At 39.0% G+C, this 22,202-nt stretch overlaps 3 protein-coding genes across 3 annotated transcripts; all 3 read right to left on the minus strand.

Moving 5' to 3' along the window:
* Window positions 1-11: 11 nt before the first annotated feature.
* On the minus strand, window positions 12-1,216 carry LOC122327893 (beta-1,3-galactosyltransferase 2). Its single transcript, XM_043223559.1, has one exon. It carries the CDS (start codon window positions 1,211-1,213, stop codon window positions 260-262), a length of 954 nt encoding a protein of 317 aa, XP_043079494.1. The 5' UTR covers window positions 1,214-1,216; the 3' UTR covers window positions 12-259.
* A 2,334-nt stretch (window positions 1,217-3,550) lies between these two features.
* On the minus strand, window positions 3,551-6,233 carry b3galt10.1 (beta-1,3-galactosyltransferase 10, tandem duplicate 1). Its single transcript, XM_043222425.1, has 2 exons — window positions 6,196-6,233; window positions 3,551-4,840 (listed from the first exon to the last, which is right to left on the minus strand). The coding sequence occupies exons 1-2, from the start codon at window positions 6,231-6,233 to the stop codon at window positions 3,721-3,723; spliced, it is 1,158 nt and encodes a 385-aa protein (XP_043078360.1). The 3' UTR covers window positions 3,551-3,720.
* A 231-nt stretch (window positions 6,234-6,464) lies between these two features.
* On the minus strand, window positions 6,465-20,915 carry glis2a (GLIS family zinc finger 2a). The gene is given in 8 exon segments (XM_043223497.1): window positions 6,465-8,662; window positions 8,665-9,009; window positions 10,682-10,800; window positions 10,928-11,061; window positions 11,448-11,618; window positions 12,444-12,583; window positions 13,457-13,609; window positions 20,515-20,915. Coding segments are annotated over 7 exon segments (1,332 nt in total). The 5' UTR covers window positions 13,593-13,609; window positions 20,515-20,915; the 3' UTR covers window positions 6,465-8,375.
* Window positions 20,916-22,202: the final 1,287 nt, after the last annotated feature.

The raw sequence follows: 22,202 nt of genomic DNA on the forward strand, positions 1-22,202 counted from the left end.
TTTTATACATTTTTTTACAAACATTATTTGTGTCCTGAAGGCATAAGAGAGTGTTGTAAAGAGAGCGTTGTTTTCCATTTCAAATTTGTAGATCAAGTGTATCGCTTAGTATGCAAATGTATCAAACAATAACGACACAAGAACACAGCTACCAGGGTTAGACAAACAGGCCGCTGTTGTAAAAAAATACATTAAGCTGAACCTGTAACTACATATATTCTCATTTCTAGAAACAGAAAATTAGACTCCCAAGTTCTTTTCAGCAGGGTATTTTGGTTGCTTGAATGTCCATCCAATAGGAAATCAGCTGAGTCTGGCTATCTGTTAGTATTGCTATTCGTCTAGAATAGTAACAGCGATTGAATCGTTGGGGTGGCTTGACCACAAACTGTCCAATATTTGGTGGTTTCTTGGGTGCGATTCCCAAACGCTTCAAGCACATGCCCAGATATGCGTCCTCAATAAAAATAGGCCTGATGTGCCTGGAAATGTGCAGGATCTTCTCTGGTAAGTCCATAGAAAAGATATAACACATGCCCAGAGGGTACGGAGGATATCTGGATTTAGGATACACATCGTGAGGGACATAAAACTTGCTGGCTGGATCTCTCAAGACATTGTTTCCAGACGATACTAGGCCGGTGATGTAGTTGTGTTGTAGTGATTTCAGACTCACAAGCATATGTAATAGGTTTTTCATATTCAGGAGCACATCAGCGTCCACTTTTGCTGCGTAGGACGCCTGTGGACAATTTCTGTTGAGCCATTCCATCATCACCAAGGTCTTAATGGTCAGATTCCTGTAGGAGTCCAGGAAGTTGCTCTGGAGAAGGTCTTGATACTCCTTGCTCTCATTCTGTAGTTGCTCTTGCAGTGTATCGTTACCACTTTGTGAGCCCAGAAGAAAGAAAACCAGCACCAATTTGTCCCGGACGAGCTCCTCGCTGCCCCATGTTATCCTGATGGCGTTACGCGCCTCGATGTTCTGCGGGGCCACGGGGACGATAATCACCACAAAGGGCTTTTGCTGTTCACACTTCTCTGGCTGGTCGAGGATGAATCTGTAATTTTGAGGGTAAGCAACATGGGGGTTGCCTGTTTTTTTAGCCATTTTTTGCCACTTTCTTGTTTCGAGGATCGTAGCAGTGAAATACAGCAATAAAATATTAAGTAGGATGAAGAGGCCAACCAGTAGAAAACTCTTACAGAACATTTGAACGAGGCTGAAAAGAAAATGTTCATCATCAGAAATTGTTTGTGTTTTATTTTATAAGATTGTTACAAAAAAAAAAATTGCCTTTTGTTTCTCACAGATGAAGCCAAAGTCTGTACATGTTCTGAATAACAATGCCTTTTAAATTGACAAACTATCACTTTAAATTTTTTCAAATTGGGTCTTTGTCACCGAGTTATTAAAATGCAAAAATGCAGTGCTTCTCTAAGGTAACAGGCAAATGATTCTGACCGCTGTGCTTGGCTCCTCAACAAAATCATGCCACTTTCGGACACTAGTGGAAACAGCTGTAAATTCTACACGCTAAAACAGCAGCATTGTCTGCTATTTATACTATTGTTGCAAATAGTGGCAATTCTCTGCACTTCGGTATTGTACAAGGTACATTACAAAAGAAGTTGCAATAATAACATACTGAGTGTAAATTGTCATTTCAATTCTAATTTTGAAATGCCACCTTATTGGTCTACAATAAAGCCCTCCCTGCACCTACCCTAACCTTACTCGATGCTTTAGTTTCAACTGTTTGATTACCTCCTTTTTTAGTGAGCATAAATATTTTTATGATGCGATATGGAAAAAAGTTTTAAAGGCGTCAAAAAGAGCTCAGCGCGCGCTTTACCATCTACGTCACTGGAGCTAATGAATCAGTCGTTTTTTTAATAATATTGACTAGGCCAATCACACGTTGGTGGGTGTAGTAAGTGTAAATAGCCTCTGCCAAAAAGGCAGGCTGTTTAAACAAAGTGTAAATAGCATCTAATTGGTATTTACACTTAGTGTAAATAGTCTCTAATCGCTATTTACACTTAGTGCAAATAGCCGCTGCCTTTAACATTTCCTGATACTGTATTTTCCTCAAAACTAAAGACATACTCTATAAAGATGGGTGTTTAAAGGTTCTATTTAGAACCGCATCTTCCTTAAAAATCCTAAAATGGTTCTTTGTGTCAGACTTTAGGGTTCTTTCCCGCCTTTTGTGTTTAAAATTTGCCAGAAGTCACCTTCAGTATTGATTTTCTTGTGCTCAATCAGCCTTTCCTATCAATCATGTATGTGAGCACCTCTGTTCAAGTGAGGATGCTTGCTCCTCTTCTCTACAAAGTAACAGAGATACTGAGTTTTGCTTATTGTGGCTTTCATAAACATAAAACTCAATGTGTTTCAGAAGGTGTTGATCAGATGCCACAACAACATTATCCATATTAACGTGGCATATAATTACACCAAAATAGCCACATATTGATGATCCCCATAGATATTACACTAGATCTTTGTTACATCTATTTCGAATTTAGTCATGTATTCATCTGATAACCGTTGTTAGAGCACTGCCATTGTTACTACAGTTTCTTGTCAATAGAAAGCACCTAATATGATAATGCTCAATATATTATTTAAAAAGGATATTTATTACACCATTAAGGTCTTACATAAGACTTTCAAAGCACGATTCTTTATTGAACGTTAAAAATTGTTCTGTTTGGCAAAAAGGTTTCTGCCAAAGAATCGTAACGTGGTACATGTTAGAACCATTTTAAAGCTGTATAATTCACTCTTAAGAAGCCACTGAAAAACACAAAATCAAATCTATGAAATGTTTGAACATACCTTATCTTGTCTTGAAACAGTGATACTGTATATCTCAGAGTTACTGTATCCGGGCTCCTCCTTGTCTTTTCTTCTGACCTATTGGATCCTTTAAAAACACCTGCTAAGGTTAGTGAGCTGGCAAAGTTCCAGAATCACTTTGTTACTCAAAAAGATCATGTTACCATCCATCTTTTAATCATTGTCCTCCATCTGCAAGTGTTTTCTTTTTATGTTTCTGATGCCAGCTGGAAGATAAAAATAGGAACAAGCATCTTAGGATAACCGCTAACGTGGATTCTGGATGTAATGTCTTGAAGATCCCGTGGCATTATAATATTCTGGAAGCTGCCACCTCACCTTACCAACATTATTTGCATGACATGCAAAAAGCAAGATGACGGTGACAATGTGACCTTGTCAGCACTTCAGCTGGACAGAAGTGAAAACAACAACGATCATGTTAATTTCACTTTTTATTTTAAAATCTGTTCCTGTTGGTTCGTGCACAGACAGAAGATCTTAAATAGTTAATTTAAAATGAATACATTTAATTCTTATTTTTAACAATTTTATTCTAAAACATATTTAACCTGTTAGCCCAACCTAAAAAAAAAGCACAGCCACTAAAATAAATATATAAAAATACAACTGCAAAGAAATTCTGTGTAAGCTTGTTAGCAATCTTCAATATTCAGTAGGTACAGTTACAGAAACCACAAAAAAGACAACATTTGAACAGAAATGTTATCCAAAATAATAACATTTTGTTTCAAAAATCTTAAATTCTAAATGTAATGCAAAATAAAGAAAAAAAAATTAAAAATGTACATTTGTAACTATTTACTGTATGATCTATACAGTCTTTTATAAAATAAATAAAGACAACCACAAATCTATTCCAATTTTATTTGTTTTATGGGACTCTTTACATCCTTCCAAATATCTATTAGCTGCTGCGGGGATCTCAAGATTGTTGTAATGACTTTAAGGAAATCTTCTCGATTATATTGCCACATATAGTCTCTAAACTGTGAAGGGTCTGGGGGAGACAAAGGTGCAACACCTAATTGTTTCAGACAAGCACCCACATATGCGTCTTCTATGTTAAAGGGCTTTACTTCCTTGGAAATTTCCACAATTTTTTCAGGCAGGTCATTGGAGAAAACATATCCCATTCCCTGCAGGTAGGTGGGGTATTTTTGTTCAGGGTACAATTCCTCTGCCACGTACCATTTCGAGCTTTTGTCTCTGACGACAGGCCGGTCCAGCATCAAATATCCTGTGATGTAGTTCTCTCTGGGTGTGTTGGGTGACAATAAAAGGCTCATCAAGTTCTCCGGGTTTATGAACATGTCAGAATCAACCTTCATAGCATAAGTTGCTTGAGGGCAGCGAGTGGCCAACCAGTCCATGATCACCATGGTCTTTATGGTCAGGTTGAAGTAGGAGTCCACAAAGTCGCTCTGCAGTAGATCTCTGTGTTGTCGACTCTCTTCCTTCAGCTGCTGTTGAGCTTCAGCTCCTCCAGACAAACCCACCAAGAACAGAGTCAGCACTGCTTTTCCCTGCACTGAGCTCTCGTTCCCCCATGTGCTCCGGATGGCGTTACGAGCAGCTACGTCATGAGGTGCCACGGGGACCATAAAGACCAGGAACGGATCCCACTGACTACATTTATCGGGTTCGTTCAGGATGAAATGATAGTTACTTGGATGAGCCACATGGTGATAGATAGGAATGTCTGTGGTTTTTATAGGAATTTGTGTAGGGCTGTTTTGAACACCGTCGGGTGCTAAAATGTTTTGATTTCCACTGGCTGACAGGAACTCAGGCACCACATAATAGGAGTGTATCTGATTTAGCACTTTTTTATACAAGGTGTCAGGGAACACAGCGGTCTTCAGAAGGTATTCAGAGATGTAAGTTATGGTTGTCAATAAGAACACTGATGTGAGCAGTACAATGAATCCAGTTTTTTTTGGACACCGAAGTGGAGCTCTCCCCGGACCCAAACTGCTTGTAAGACAAAAAAGCAGGTATTAAATAAAATAAAGTCCAATAATAAAATCTTTTTGCTGACACAAATGTGGGATCGATAAACATTCCTGAGCGTCAAAATCAAATTAGAACAGTTAAATTTATATTACATAGGTTATTAAAAACACCCTTTAACATAACATAGTCGAAAACGTGGTAGGGACTGTTTTGTTTTAATCTGAAGAGTCGGAACAAAGTTTTTAGAACGCTACAGTATGCCTGCTGAAAAAAAAGAATGGTTTTCACTACAAATAGAATTATTATTAAAACATTACGAACCATCCACTTTTAATCTTTAAAACCGTTATTATTATTTTTATATTCATTGGATTTTATTGTTTTATTTCATTTTTGTAGTGTATGTTTTGGAACATATTCCGTTGGGACTTTCAACGAACCACCAACAGAAGGTCCGGTAGAGACCCACGGGTCATTACAGTCTCCATTACCATTACAAGATTCACCACGCTACACACGAGACAGGTGATCGACTAGAATTCAGAAAGAGACCGTTCAGGTGAGCGGGACTTTTAGGGACTCAGCAGACGTTTAGAACAGTGATATAAACGTTCCCTCTCCACGGCTGTTCGATAGCCTAAACTAATACCGCTGCTTCGCGGATTTTCACGTTTCACGCGGAATTTCGCGCGAAGGCAAAATTTTTACCTCAGCTGACCCAACAGCAACGTTTCTCGGTTTGAACGACGCGAAGGCTTTCTTCATACATTAATAGACCGGGTGATATAAACTTTACCGTGACATTAATCTACACGTTCCTATAAATTTGCAGCATTAGGGTTACTTTGTAATTAGCTTTGTAAGTTTATCAGTGACTCGCCGTCTGTAGCCCGTTTCTTCTTAAATGCGATTATTTTAAATCGAACTTCTTATGCTTTTGTCCAAAATAACTGTTTCACATATGGACATCTGTAAAATGTCCACATTTAACAAATTCTGTCCTAATACGACTTATAAATTATATCAGTGTAGTGTTTCTTTATTATCAAACCCACGAGTGTGGTGGCACCATCCATTTAAATAAGTGAAAAAAAAAAGTTTTAACGTTGTCTTTTGCTTAACACAAAGACTTTATCTAAATTAATTTTCTAAATGAAATTATAATAGTTTTATAGAACAAGGAGGGTTACGTTTATGTTTTTGTACAGTAGTTTTCCCTGAATGTGTCAAGTTATGGTCAGATTAGCATGTTTTCATATCAAGGCAGTTCCAGCGTACCGCACCATTTTGGCATCTCAGATGACCACAAAATATCCTCATAACTGCGGTTACGTGCTTTAAATCATAAAAGGCAAAAGCAAGTTTGACCTTACCTCTTCCAGCCATATCCGTTGTAGAGTTTCACCTTCATGTCTTGGTGTGTGAGCATCTGGATTCAGGGCAATCGATGAAAACCTGAGAGAATTATAGGTGGCCCCACCCCCGTCCACCTCATACAGGTGTTAACTGGGGATGGGTGGGCTTGGTTTTTTTTTTTTTTGTGTGTGTCAGTTGCAACGCTAATGACGCAAAACAGGCTTCGGCCGATTGCTGTGTACAAACCTCACATTCCAACTAACTAAACCAATAACAATGTACAGGCTTTAGTCATTGCACTCTTTATTGGACTTATGCATCACAGTCCTCTATTTCATGAATTTAATTCCGGTCACGTTGACAGACGTCCTGTGGTATGGTAAGACACATTAGCATTAGTTCAACTTCATGAGGCTGTAGCCTCAACGTCAAAAAAAACAAAACATGTAAAAACAAACATTTACGATAGAAACCTATTGAACTAAATCTGGTAAAATATACATACATGAACTGACAATATACATCCAAATGTATTTCATACATTGTATTTCGTCAATGACGACCTTACACTATAAGGCACTTGGTATTGGTAAAAATTCGGTAAAATATCCTGTGCAAATATAGTTCATTACAATACTCAAGCTGACCGTGACAGGCCATAGTCTTAGCATTTATCCATTATGCATGGCAGATATCAGATCAGAGCTATATAACATTACATATGCGGTTCTCGTGCAAAACCGGGCTCAGGTTTTTACACTTTTAATAAGAAAGGTCAGCCATGCATAAAGGTTTACCAATCTGCTAGCCACAGAACTAAAAACGGATTACGAATAGTGGATTTTTCACGGTTTTGACACAGTCGGTGTCTCGTCGGAGAACACATACAAAACGTAAAGCGGCACCATTAAATGGCTAATAATGAAAACACAAGCTGATGGTTACTCATGGCAGTCAGGGTGCACATCTTCGCTTCATTTGCTAAATTATTATTAAAATGCAGCTGCGTGTCACGACTCGGTTACTTCTTGGCTTTACGAATCACCGTTAATCAAAATTTGCAAACAAGACCCACATGTTTTCTAGCTGGTTTTATAGATGCAATATGGACCATTTATTTCAAATAATCAATATTAAAAAAAAAAAATTAATTGCACATGCTCATTTTAACCTATTTTTATCATTTAGATTGATCTTTGCCTTCTAACGCTCATCTGACGTTAATTTAACATTAGCAAATTAAAATTAAAAACAAAATAACACTTTTAAAATTAATCTTTTACTCTAAAAGTAATCAGCGATGCCTAAATTCACTCGCAGCATTTAAAAGCTGTTTTTTTTTTTAACAAATGACCATATCCGGGCTATTGTTGGGGAACGTGGGCTTAAGTTTCTTTGTTAGCTCACAGCAGGTGCTTTTTAGCATAATTCTGAAGATGTATGTCTTATGTATGCTTTCCATGTCACATCCTGTTCTCTGTTTGGTCACTGTCAATAGTCTGAGGCTCATTCAGATAAATCAAGGTGCGTACTAATACTTACAAAGTGCTAATTTCTAACAATTTCTTATCAACATCACATGACGCTCTGATGTCTTTGACGATTTGCTAATTAATATTGTGTACAGATGGTGCAGGAAGTAATGAAAAAAATCAATATTTGAATTAACTTACAGGTGATTACCCTTCAAGCCAGCACCTCCAAAACGAACATTTTCAATTCCTTGTCAAATTAAAATGCAAAAATGAGTGGCTAAATGCCTGTTCACACGAGGGACAATAACTATATTAGCATTCACGTAAATGGACAGTAATGTTCTGTTCGTTGTATTCAAACGCTCTAGTTTTGTTGCTTTAAGTGCTGGAAACTCAGGTGGATCCTAATTGGCTGGATCATTCTGAAAGTTATTCCTACTATATTATTTCATTCATTTAAAACTTTATAGTTATTGTAATTGCTGAGAATGGTCCATAAAGCCTTGTTTAGAATAATTTTTGGCATATCTGACTAAAAGCAGTTGAGCTCCTCTAGTGTGAACGCAAATAAACTGGATTCACACCTAATTCGTGAACAGTTAAAAATCAGATTAACGGTTCTTTTTCAAAGTAGTTTTTTGGGGACCGATCTCGCAAAATGACACCTTAATCCGATTTGAAATCAGATCGGTGTGCAGTGTGAACAAGACCCACGAGTCTCTTTACGTGGTCGCCACTTGTTTCAAGAACAGCATGCCCGGAGGAATCACGACCCACGAGTGAGGGCCTCGTCCTGCTCCCATCCTGCCTTCATCTTCATCATCAACATCCTCTTCTTCCTCAACCGCTCTTTCAGCTTGACCCACGCCGAGACCGAATGGCGGCAACAACAAGGGGTGCAGGATAGGCACCTTCCCAAGCCCAAGAGCCCCAGAGCTGGGGTACAGCGCCGGCCCGGCTCCTAAAAGCGGACTGAGCCTAGACAGATCCAGGGGGTGATTGCTAAGGCCCCGGCGAAGGCGTGAGCCCCAAACAAGGTTGTCGCCGCACCCGGAAAGACAAAACGAGCCGCTCCTGGGTAAGAACGGTCCATCCGTCGGCCATTCATCGATGAGGCACCATCTGATTCCAGCCTGTTGGTTCTGGGCGAGGCGGTGCGGTCCTGCACTACGGCGTGTCCGTGGGCCTTGATGTGTTTGCGGAGAGAACTGGGGTCGGTGTAGCGCTTCAGACAGCCCACCATTTTGCAGCAGTAGGGTTTATCTACGTAGTGCGTGCGAGTGTGTTTGAAGCGGTCGCTGGAGTTCGAGTAGCGCTTGTTGCAGCCTTCGTAAGGGCAGATGTACGGCTTCTCTCCTGAGAGGGCAGAAGAGCAAGAGATAATCAGAGGCTGCACCAGAGGAATGCTGAGGTCAGACAGTCACAACCAGATGGCACAGGCATGTAGAGACTGGTCATTTAGTCATTTTGTGTGGGAAAATGTGGATGTGTGTGTGGTATGAAAGGTACTGTTTGAAAACTGGGCTGTTTCGGGTCACCATTGACTTGTGACCCATAAAAGCCTGGTAACAAACCTTTTTCAAAATATCTCCCTTTGTGTTCGCCAGAACAAAGAAATTGGTACAGGTTTGGAACTACTTGATGGTGAGTAAATGATGACAGAATTAAAATTTTTGGCTGAACTATTCCCTTAAATTGACTCTTACAAAAAAACAAAAAGACCCAAAAACGATAAAATGAATAGCAGACCACATCACAGCTATAACAATAATGGCAGAGAAATTATATTGTTGGAGTTTCTTTCCAGTTTTTTTTCAAGCTGATGAACGATACAAACTTGACAGTAGTGTTTTAATCAAAGACTATGGATTTTAGCCTAAGATTATAGGTATCTTTTAGGATTTTCACATTTTGTCTCAGACGATCAAATCGTGGCTAAAATCACACAATGAGAGCCGAGCTTTACCTTTTTTAGTTTAGCTACTTTTTAGGAAAAGCAATACTTCTGCTTTACTTTCACTCGCCTGGGCTTCGTTTTTAATAGGTTTTTGGCAAATGAAAAAGCCATTTTACACCAAACGTGAAATAAATAAGCCTCAGGCTGATGGTAATGTTAATTCATTTCTGTAAGGTGGAAAACCTTTTTTTTTGTATCAGTATAGTTGGAATGGATCATCAAAGGTCAGTGGCATTTGTGCTATTCTACACTCATTAACGTCACAAGTACTGAATCTGTTTTTATACAAGTGAGATGATAAATAGAGTCTAGAGTTACAGTAAGATCATATTTACACAGCGAACACCACGCTTCTGCACCCCCCTCTCTCAATATGGGAACAGGAAAGCTGTCTGTCAATCCACAGAAGAACAATGTATTTGGAAAATAACTCTTTACTAATTAATTTGAGAAGTAATCTGATTACCTAACTTGCGTTACTTGTATTCCATTACCCTAAACACTGCTTAAAATAAATATTATCCATTGGTGTGGATGTTCACACAGTTATTGTTATATTTATAGTTGGTGTGAACAGGCCTTGATTCAACAGATAATTATACATTTCTAAATAAAAATATATATTCAATTACATTATACAAAAAAAAAAGAATTTATACAAAATTTTTACATTTAATTATTGTTAGTTTACATAAATCATTTTTGCATATATTTTACATTAAATATACTTTTTATTTGATTAATTTTGTTTTATACTTTCTAAATGTTTACTTGATGTTGCTGTTAAACACCTGAAACACATCAAGCATTTTCCTGCTTTATTTTCTAGCATTGGCATTAATATGCAACTCTAAAGTCTTTAAAGCCGTTGTTTGTCTAAGGTCTGATATCAAGAGGTGTCAAAACATACTTGCATACAGCTGGTATCTACAGTATATCTAAAAATTTTAGTATCGTTAAAACCTGTTATTTAAATGTGAGCAAACTGGTTTTTACGTGTGTGCCGTATGCATTTTTGGTGTCTTTTTTACACACAAAAGCAGGTCTATATTTCAAATGCGATTGTCTCACCTGTGTGTGAGCGGGTGTGTATTTTCAGGTTCTCCAGGCGTGAGAAACTCTTGTGGCAGGTAGGGCAGTGATGAGGTTTCTCGTTGGTATGAGTACGGATGTGAATCAGCATCTTGTACCTGCATTAAACAAATGGATGTCAGATTAGTGCTTATATACTCTATGCACACCGTCCAAGAGCAAACATCTCGGACTGAGTGGAATTCCATCTGCTTCGGGATTAAATCCTATCGATGTGTGGCTGACCTGGCATTAAAGCCTCTGCCCTTGCGCGCGCAGCCTTCCCAGTGGCAGCAGTATCCCGAATTCTTCTCTGGTTTCACATGCGAGTCATTCACATGGTCCACCAGATCCTGCAGGCTCTCGAACAGCAGGTGGCACTACAGAGTAACGATAGAGAGCAGAGCAGGAGCAGGGAGGAAGATTAGGAGCACAAATAATAGAATAGATTATTCTGTTTTGAAAAAAATGTATCCTGGCTCTTCCAAGCCTGGTAATGCTGGTGGATAATGGCAAATATATATATATATATATATAGGTCGGTTTCACAATGGATATATGCAATTTACGGAGCTTCAAAATAATGGCCACTATCCACTTAAAGTCTATGGTATTTTCTTGCAAAGATTTACTCCTCTTTAGAACAAATTGCAGTGCATCATTACCTGTTTCATGATATATTTACGCTTGGAAACATTATTTGAGTTAAAGCCTTTAACCTCACGATCGTGGTTCAAAACAGTAATACCAGCTCTCTCTCACTCACTTTTAGCCAGCGGCAGGCCAGCTGTTCGTCACTCGAGGGCTCAGGGGAGTGCTGACCAATCAGCATCGAGGAGGGCAGGCGCAGGGGACCCTCTGCACCAATGGGCAGAAAGAACTGGAAACCCGGAGGAGGTGAGGCGCTGTCCTCATGGTACATGGTGCTTTCGGATTCCTGAAGAAGTAAAAGAGCTTATGTATCAGTAATGCATTTATGAATCATGTCCGATTCATCTTGGTTGAGTAGCAGGAGACCACCCCATTCCCGAACAAGTCCAGACATGTTCCTAAACCTGTATTTTTGATCTTAAATAGGGTTTAGATCAGGACCCTACAAGCGGCCCTTGTTGTTTCTGAACAGAAGCCGATAAGACTTAGCGAATCAGCGCGCTGCATTCAGGTCGGGTTACAAGGCTACTTTTACTTTGAAAAGATGCGCTAACTGAGAGGAGTTTCATCAAAACTGAGTAAAGGCGATTGAGGATGGATCATTTCCAACAACTTGATGAATATGTGATATCTTCAGGGTGTAAAAGGAAAATAAAATAAAAATAAATTATTTTAAAAATAAAAATAAATGGTGAAATGTTTTCACAGAAGCTTGCAAAAGCAGAGCATTACTATGGTGAGGGAAAAGCTCTGTGCATTGCGTGTAATCACATCCATACAGTCTATGATCACAACAACAACGTTTGTCTGGCATCTACATTGTCATCTGAGGAGATTACAAAGATTTTTTAACTTTTTAACATGAAATCTGTTATCTGCTACAAAACAAACTTAATAAGTAAAAAAATTTTTTGGTAAATTACCTGTAAGTTAATATAACTGCAGTTGAAACGATTTTTGCTTAGAATGCACAATAAAAACAATAAACAATGTTATCGGTTATTTGCAAATGTACTCTTCATATATACATACAATCAGTCTTTTCAGTCTTGTTCAAAATCAAATAAACTCTTTTTAAAATGTTGCAGAGTTTGAGGTGTAAGTTACTCACGGAGGCCAGGTGAGGCGCTGTGGGGCTCCAGCTAGCGCCACTGTCTATAGGAGAGGGTGGTGAGGGAGAGGAAGATGGAGACAGACTCAGATCTACCACCGTGGACGATGAAGAATCTGACATGTCCTTGTCAGCTGCATCTGGAGGAGAAACGAGGTTCGTTTTTATACAACTCAGACTGTTGTTGACTATAAGATTATAGATTAGTGATGGTTTTCAGTGATTCTTTTCACCTGATGCATTCATTTGAATCATTTTTTTCAAGCACACTGATTCATTTAGGATTAAAACAAGTGACTCATTGAATCAGTCATTGAATTTATTTGTTCAAAACCTCTGAAGAGCAAAACATGTACCCAGATAACCTTCTACTTCTAGCAGATTTTGATTTGTGCCTCTGATGAACATTTTAACGTTGCATGAGGCTACAGGAGAGAAGCTGTAATGTATGTGAAATACACACGTTTAATCTTTTTTAAATGTCACAAAGACAGTATTTATTTAAAAGAAATGCATATTAAGCGAATGCGCTTGTTTTGGATGCAGCCATCAGTCACTGAATCGTTCGTTTAACATTTTGTTCAAAACAGCTGATTCATTCGTCACTCTCAGAAAGCTATCACTTTTTTATAAGGTCCATATTGGTACGTTAAAGGTAATAGCTAAAGTGTACATATACCTAAAAGGTACAGAAGTGTACCATTTGAAAAGGTACCGCCCCAGTGATAGCTTTTGTACCTTGACTGTCTTCATGAGCAAGTCATTGAATCATTCACTGAACCAATTTTGTGAAAAGGCTGACTGATTTGGGAAGGAATCCCAACACTGATTTGTTCAAAAACTTGCCGAAATGAAACAAGTGTCTGAATAATCCACGTTACTGTAAATGAAGCTCATAAAATGCATTATCATTCCGTGTATATGTATATGACCGTATGCGTGCTGTAACCGTAGTTGTATGTGTTTCATCTATAGTTTAGTTATGTATTGTTTTGTGCGGTCGGTTGACTAACCAGGGCTTTTGGCCTTGTGCAATGCGCGTGATATTCGAGCACGAGAAAAGTGCAGCGGGGCACAGATGGACGTTCTGAGCATCCTGTCGCGGCCAGAGGGAAGCTTCAGGTCCAGGGGCTCGTCCAGCGACAGCATGGCTTTGATCCACCAGCCTGAGAAAATCAAACCATATTATATAGACTGTGCATATTAATTTTTTTTCTCCCCATTACGACTCTTCGCAGTGGCACCAACACTGACAGCTGTGATTTTGCAGCTTATTTTGTAGAAGGAAATACCCTCTCTCTCTCTCTTTCTCTCTCTCTCACATACGCAGACACACTCCCACACACGTGCGGCTCCGCGTTCACTTCAGCAACTGTAAGTCATTTACATTTCTTTCTGCCAGACAAGTCACGCACGCACACACACACACACACAAGCAGTTCATCACACCAGCAGCCCCACTGCAGTCAAAACATGCACAACGCATTACAGAGATATATAGATCTGAGTTCTCTGCTTTCCTTCGTTCTTTTCCTCCCGTCTCGGTTTCCTTCTGTGATGCAGAGGAAAAGTTGATGAAGACTAAGCCTCTGATTCCACATCTATGTGTGTTTGCACTAGAGAGTGGTATAAGACCACTATAAGTTAAAATTCTGGTTGATGATTATTTTCAGTGTTGGGGTGATGCATTAAAAGTTAGCTAACGCAAGTTACATAATCAGATTACTTTTTTTTAGAGTAAGTAGCGAAGTAATGCATACTTATACATTTCCAAATAATTCTTAAATTAAATTGTATTCCCATTTATTCACTAACTCCCCACTTGTCCCCCGTATATAAAATATTTACTTTAAAGGGGTGGTTGACATTCACGCCAAACATGATAACAATAAAAATAACTATAAATGTTTTTTTTAATATTAGTGAATTAATTAATGAGCAGAGTCCACACCACAACGATAAAGATAATGCTCTGTTCCTTCTCTTATGAACTTTCCTGGTTTTTTTTTGGAGCATCAGAAAAACACAATGGGCTCTGATTGGTTAGCTAGGTGTCTAAACGTCCGGCCCCTCAGCTTTGTTGGATTGTAAACAATGAAGTCTTCTATATTGCTTATCAGTTTAAGCCCGACTGAGACCCAGAGAATATTAATGAACAGGTTCGCGGGGTTTCTGGGTTCTTGATGTAACTGACCAAGTTAGTAACTCGTGGTCCCCATGAGCTGTTTTTGTAGGCATTAAACTGCCAGAATGTAAAAAAAACGAAATCTCTGTTTGCATTGAACTTTGTTTAGGCTTAAACAGCAACTCACGTTAAAAAAAGTGAAATCGCAATCAATCACCCCTTTAAGTATTTATTTTCCATAAAAAGTACGGGTTACTTTTATATGGACTAACACAATATTGTAATACTTAAAAGTAATTTTCTCCAACACTTTCAGGTTATGGCCGATATTAAAGTTCTTTACTATTTCGTATAAATAAATATATAAAAACCTTGAAACTAAAATAAATTATTTAAAATGTTTAAAGACACAGTTTATCCAAAAATGAAGATTTTTAAGTTTTTTTTAGAAAAGTCCTTTCAACGTAAAAGCTTTTGAGACTGCTCTTAACCCCAGGTTATCGTCATTCTAAACACAACTTTTAACCCTGGGTGAAGACATTTTACACATGTCATTTAAAAGCAGTGTTAGCATCGCAATTGCGTCTGTGCCTGAGATAAAGACCTACGCTGCAATATATATTTTTTAAATAACCAGCAATAAACATGCAAAAGCATTTAAAGACGTTGCCTGCTGTTCGTCCAATCAGTGACAGTGCCACCTTAAATATGCAAATCATAACGTTAACGTTTAGGAATGTAAAGTGTGAAATGTGTATTAGTGACTACCCAGGATTAACATTTAACCCCAGGTTTAGTATGAGCAGTGTGAAACGTGATTACGGATAACCCAGGGTTCAGTTTATCCAAGGTTTAGGATAACCCAGGATTAACGATTTCAAGTGTGAAAAGCTCTATAGTGCCTGTTTATCAGAACAGATTTGAAGAAATGTAGCATTTATTGCTCTGCAGTGAATGGGTGCGGTCAGGATGAGAGTCCAAAAAGCACAATAATCCACACCACTCTGGTCCATCGTTTATCATCTTGTGAAGTCAAAAGCCGTATGTTCGTAATAAACAAACCCATCGAGGCATTTCAACTTCAAACCATTGCTTCGGGCTAACATAACAAGTCCGTAAAATTGCTTTCTCCAGTAAAAAAGTTGTTTCGTCTGAATCAGGGGAGAAATACGCACAGATAAAGCACCTCTTACAAGAAAAACGGTTTGACTTTGAAGTAAGTGGACAGTGGCGTGGATTGCTTGTGCATTACTGTGACGTTTTTATCAGCCTGATGGCAGCCATTCACCGCAGAGGATCTAATGCCAAACTTCTCTGAATCTGTTTGTATAAAGAAATAATCTAATTTGTATCTCGGATGGCCTGAGCGCAAGTCATTCTTTTTTTGGAACGAAGCATTCCTTTTAAGTCATAAAGTGACTTTTAAAAGACACCTTTCTGGACCCCACTGAACGTCCTCTCTCGCGTAACCATGCAATTATTTTCTTCGCTTATGCTGGAATGAGGAAGCGCAGCACCTTCAACACACCCCCACATTCATCATGACCCAAAGTGTTATGTTTTTTTTTTCTTACAGAGAACATTCCCACCGTTGAACACTTGTGGCTTTTCATTTTCAGCTCCTGCGTGCTTTTTCCCCCCGTTCCTCTGATTCCCTCACTCTGTGATATTACACGGTATTGCAAAAGGTTTGAGAGCAGAAGACTTCCCCTCGTCTCCATCCCTCCCTCGCTCTCAGTCTCTGGCATGGGGGTTTGTTTTCAGTCTAACTTCTTCCTCGAGCTCCACCCTTACTTTCTGGGCTTTATATACACCCTTACACTGAGACATACTGTACGAACACCACAAATATTGCACGTATTTCTTAATGTTGACCTCCTGGTGAAATTTAACAGGTTTTAAAATGGATTTTGAGCAGCTGCTTTACAATGTGTTGTAACCACAACCACAGCGACGGCGAGGTGGTGTCTTCGTAAGGACAACGTGGAAAAGCGCCAAAATGTCCAAATGGTGGAATAAAATCTTTATTTTTTTACATTTTGGAGAAATATCTACTTTTATGATTTTGTTCTCCACACAGACACACTCTTTCTATTCTGTTTCTCATTCCTCCTCATCTGCGAATGTCTCGAAATTCTGGCCCTTTACCTCCTTTTGTTGACTCACACCGAAAAGCAGTGGGTGATCATTCCTTTCCTATTTCTCTTTTTCACTCCCTCTTTCCAAAACTCAGTGATGCAATCCCATTATTTAGCCTGCAATCTCAGTGTCTGGCATGAGAAAGAGACAGAAAAAGAAAGATAGAGTGCTGGTGTATTTCACCATGAGTTTTTCTTTTGACCTTTTTGTCGTATGGATCTTTAAATATTATGTACATTACTTATATATCCCAAGTAATAATTTCTATATATTTAAAAAAAAAATGTCACTTGAAAAAACATGGCATTCGTTTCTTTTTTTTTTTGTTTTGTTTTACAATTTATGTATTTAACAATTTTAATTTGGTGCCATTTTAAATGATCCGCTTATAAAATTTCATAGTTTAACTTATTCATCAATGTATTTAAATGCTATATATTACTCATATTACTATTAATAATTTATACATAAAACAACTGTAACTATATTACATTATACAACTTTATATAATTAATCACTAAATATTTAATATGCTGACAAAAAAACAAACATTGTATTTATATGCCACTAAACATTATTTGGAATTATGTATTTAAAAACATTTAATTGCTATATATATATATATATATATATATATATATATATATATATATATATATATATATATCTCAAATCATTATTGGTTTATATGTAATTTTTCAATGACATTACCTGGTAAATAACTAATTTATTAAGTTAACAGTGTATGCAGTGTAATATATAGTATATAATATGTGTTAATTAAATCTAAAACAATATTTAAATTAATTTAAACAACAATTTTAAGTAATATAATTCTATGTGCATATTTGGGTTTTCTGTTTTTGCAGTTATTATTAATATTTTAATTAGTATTTTTTTAAAGGAGCCCCTTAAAAAACGCTCTCTGCCATTTATCCATAACAGGATGAGGGTGGAGAACAAAACACAGCTAAATAATGAATCACTGATGAGGAAGAAACAACAACATCCTACAGAAGGCAACGAGCGCCACATCGCTCCCCCTCTCCCTCCTTCTTCATCGCTCCTTCACTTTCCACCCCCTGCGTCTGGCAACAGGACAAGGTCAACACAGTCTCCCCTCCTCTAAAATTCCCATTCCTTCTTCTCTCCTTCTCTCTCTCTCTCTCCGTATAGTCTGTCATCCAGACACACACACACACATTCCTCTGGCCACAGCAGATTCACCCAATTTGTTTCCACTGCGCTTTTAAGTGTACATTAGAAATGCAAAGAGAGAGCCAAGCTCATAAACAATAACAAGAACCAGCTGCGGACCCAATGCAGCAATCGTGCGCACTTTCTCCGTGGACGTGGAGCGAAGAGGAAGTCTGGGAGAGCGGCGGCGGCCGAGAATCAAATGGACGGTGCGGATTAAGTGCAATTCTGAAATTTTTCAGGCATCGTTTTCTCCCTTCTCGCGCTCTCATATTTCTCTCCTCTCTCGCTCTCTTTTTCCATGCCTTTCCTCCTCCCCTTTGGATTGCTCACGATTCGTGAAGGCCTCCAGGAACTCTGTCCAACCTCAAACTCAAGCCAAAGGGGGGAGAGATTGAGAAAATAGAATGAGACGTAAGGGTTGATGAAGAGAAAAAGGAGGGCGGGAGCTCAGGAATTCTCTGTTTCTTTTGGAAACGAACAGATATATTGCTCAATATCGTGTGTTTATGCTGCGCAAGGCGTCCTTGTATAGGTAAAGTTAAATAAGGAAGTAATGGAGATGAAGAATTCCAGAAGCTGCCATTGGTGGTTGGTGTTTCACAAGAAAAGAATGTGTGGTTTCATCTCTCCCTTCTGTCTTTCCTCACCCATTCTCTCCAGCGAACCCAACGAACCCCAACGCAAAGGCGAAGACCGCATTATAAGTCAAAACTGATGCACGGCGACACATCCCTTCAGCAATCGCAGCAAACAATGTCTCACGACCCGCTGGAACATTCATACGCATACTCCCTCAGCCGCACATTCATCCACAATCTGTCTCTCATTCCATTCCTCAGACCCTCTGTTAATGTTGCAGTTTGTTGCATCAGGACTGGGCTTGGCGTTGCACCGAGAACCTCCCAAAGCACTGCCATAACCGCGATAGACACTGAGCCGGACGTGGCAAACGCCCACATATTCGGATTAGCAGTCATCAGTAGGGGTTTTCAATAAGCGATTTTTGAATGTACATTTGGTCCCCTCCAATGGTGATTATTCGCATGCTTCTGCGAGACGTGCGAGCGTTCATGAGCCTGGATAAAGGCAGCGGACAAACAGAATAGTTCGCAAATGAAAACGTGTACGTGCATTTTAAAAAATACAAACATTACAAATGGCTTGATTTAACACCGTATGACCCATTTAACAGGATTTTAACAGGATTCTCTTTGGGGGGGTTTTTTAGCGAAAAAGGAAATATAGTGTGTTTATTTGTAATCTGTCGGATATTTTTCCTGGAGCTTAAGTGGTCAGACATAAATATGTTGCTTTTTAGTTAGCAAGGTAACATTTTAACCTGCTAGTTTAGCGTAAACAGAAAAAAATTCTATTTAGTCTTAGATGGCCCTGATATTAATACATAGTAAACCCCATCATGAGGAGAAACACAATGGTCGCATTTCAAGCTGAAGGGGTTAAATTAGCAAAATAAACAATTAAGCCTACTGCCTTAATGTTAAATGGTTATGAAAAGTTTTTCTGATTAGCTATGACATAATATCACAATAGCGATGGATGGGATCTTAGTTGGTCCTGACGTAACTATGGAATAAACATAAGGGTCTTGTATCATTCTGAAGGGATTCATTTAGCAAGATAACAATTAAGAAAACAAGCCTACTAGCTTACTGTTAAATGCTTACGAAAAGCTTTTCTGATTAACTATCGCAAGATATCACAATCACACAGGATGGGATTTTAGTTTGCCCTGACGGAAAAATAAAAGAAGCCCACAGACACCAGGGTCTTGTAACATGCTGAAGTGGTTAAGCGAGCAAGCAAATGGTTTATCGACATGAAATGGTATCACAATAGAGCAGTTGGCCCTGATATAAATACAAACTAAACCCTTGTGTCATGCTGAAGGGGTTAATTTAGCAAGCTTACAATTTAGCCTTCTAGTTTAACGCTGAATGGATCTGAAATTACTTTTAAAATAGGCTACAAGATATCAAAATAACACAGAATTCAATCTTAGTTTGCATTAAATAAAAAAATATGTATGAAGCTGGTCAGGACACGAACCGCAAGGGTTTTGTATCGTGTTGAAAGAGTTAATTTTGAGATAATTAACTGCGAAATTTTCACATATGCAAAAAAAACCTAGTAAACTAGCACGGGCGAGAAATCGCGTGAGACGATGTCAAATAAAAACGGCGCTTTTTGCACAGAAACATTTGACCGCGGAATGCCAGGACTGACCAATCAGCGTCAAGCGATCCAAAGCGCCTCGTGAGATGACACGATTTCAGAGCATCTGAAACACAAACGAGCTCCCACCCACCCGCTCAGGTGTCCTCCGTTAACACCTGTAGCTGCCCTGACGTGACTGTCATAAGTTATATAACACCAGGTGGTCCCCGTCCATCGCGGAGCCTGTTTACCAAACCCTTTCCCTTGTGGCGAGGTATTCGATATCTATTCAACATTAAAGAAACTGGGTCAGACTGTCTGGGTAAAACTTACGCAAAATAACGCGCGCGTTCGCGCAGCCTTAACGGTTTTCTAGACGTGAGCTGACACGGATCGTGTTTGTCCAGATGTGCGCGACGGCTTCAACGTTACCTCAGCGAAGACGCTCCGTCTGGTTCCGAGATACGCGACGGCTTGTGGAGCGCGGTCCGTTCAACGCTCAGCGGTCAAAACGCCAGATGTCTTCATCAAAAACACCCCTGGATCCGGCCGAGCGTTTCCAACTCGCGTCTAACACGACGGGCTATACTCGGACTGAGACGCGAACTGTTGCCGTTAGGGCAAATGGTCGGGAAACGCGGAATCGTGTCAAGTTGCGATAAATCGTTTTAAAATAAATACATTTCAAAGGAGCATCGTTTGCTTACGACGCCTGTCTACTGTCTCCCGGCTCCTTCCTCAGTCAGAAAAAGAGACGGAGGGAGAGGGAGGAGAATAAGACAGAGGGTGGAGGACATGAAATGATGATTCTTTATTTTCCTCCAGATGTGCGCTCTCTCTCTCTCTCTCTCTCTCTCTCTCTCTCTCTCTCTCTCTCTCTCTCTCTCTCTCTCTCTCTCTCTCTCGCGGATTACTGTATTATTCTCCCTCCGTCAATCCCGCCCTGCCTTGTGACCCCGCCCCCCACGGAGACGTACGTAACGACGTCGTCCTCGCGGCGTGAAAACTGTCTTGACTTCGGTCCAGGTGTCTTGTCGCAGGCTATCCTCGGCTCAACTCTGGTGTTGCTTGCATAACGGGGGGAAAAAGGCGAGAAAAACATCAAAACTTACTTTAATGCTTACTTTAATAACATATTTTTAAAAAAATGCGCGTAGCCTACGTTCAGCTGGCGTCCTGATTGGTCCGCCAAATGTTTAAGAAATGTTAAGAAAAAATGTTAATGGTATTAAACAATTAATTCATGGACCATGATGTAAGGTACTGTAAACTTTAAGAATACTATCAGGCCTTGCACATGTTAAAAATTTAACAATAAATAAATAAATAATTAAATAATAATAATGCGAGTGGTTTTAGTACTTTTTTTTTATAAAAAGTCATCTAGTAAATAAAAGCGCGCCATCTGGTGGACGCATGAGGAGCAAAAAGATTAGAATCGCCTCAATAAAGCTCTTTTTTGTGTTTTAATTGGTCCCTCGAGCGAGCAGTTGAATCTTCCTCCACAGATTGCAGGCCTCACAGTTACACATCACTAGCAATGAAAATGGGCAAAATACATGGAGAAAAATAGTTGTTGTGTCTTTGGATTTAAGTACCGAAATGCAAAAAAAGTGTTTTTTTTTTTATAGCATATTGTCAAAGATGCACATGTGAAACTAAATGCGTATGCATATGTAAGCTATATTCAGCTATAATTTGCCATAATATAAACACAAAATCCAGCTATAACGCACAATTCCGAGTTTATTTCTCTCACCGTGAGGTATAAACCTCAGAATGACAAGAAAAATAGTCAGAATTGTGCCATGCTACGTGAAAATGCAATTTTTACTTTGATTCCGTGACTTCTATGGTCCGCAAACTCATTTTCCTGAGCGCTGATTGCGAACATCCCAAATGGTCTGTTGGTCTTAATTAAGACTGTATTAAATGTCCAAAACAGAAAACATGGTAATTCTGGCATTTAGTTATTTACTTAAACTTTAAATGTCTAGTCAATAAAAGTGCGCCATCTGTTGGTCACTTGAGGTAAGGCTACTAAAATTAAATTCACCACCTTCAGTTGTTTATAACTAAACTCAGCTTCACTTCTTCTTGTTCCCCTAAGTAAAACACTA

Source organism: Puntigrus tetrazona, chromosome 22 (assembly GCF_018831695.1).
Source record: "Puntigrus tetrazona isolate hp1 chromosome 22, ASM1883169v1, whole genome shotgun sequence".
Taxonomy (NCBI): domain Eukaryota; kingdom Metazoa; phylum Chordata; class Actinopteri; order Cypriniformes; family Cyprinidae; genus Puntigrus; species Puntigrus tetrazona.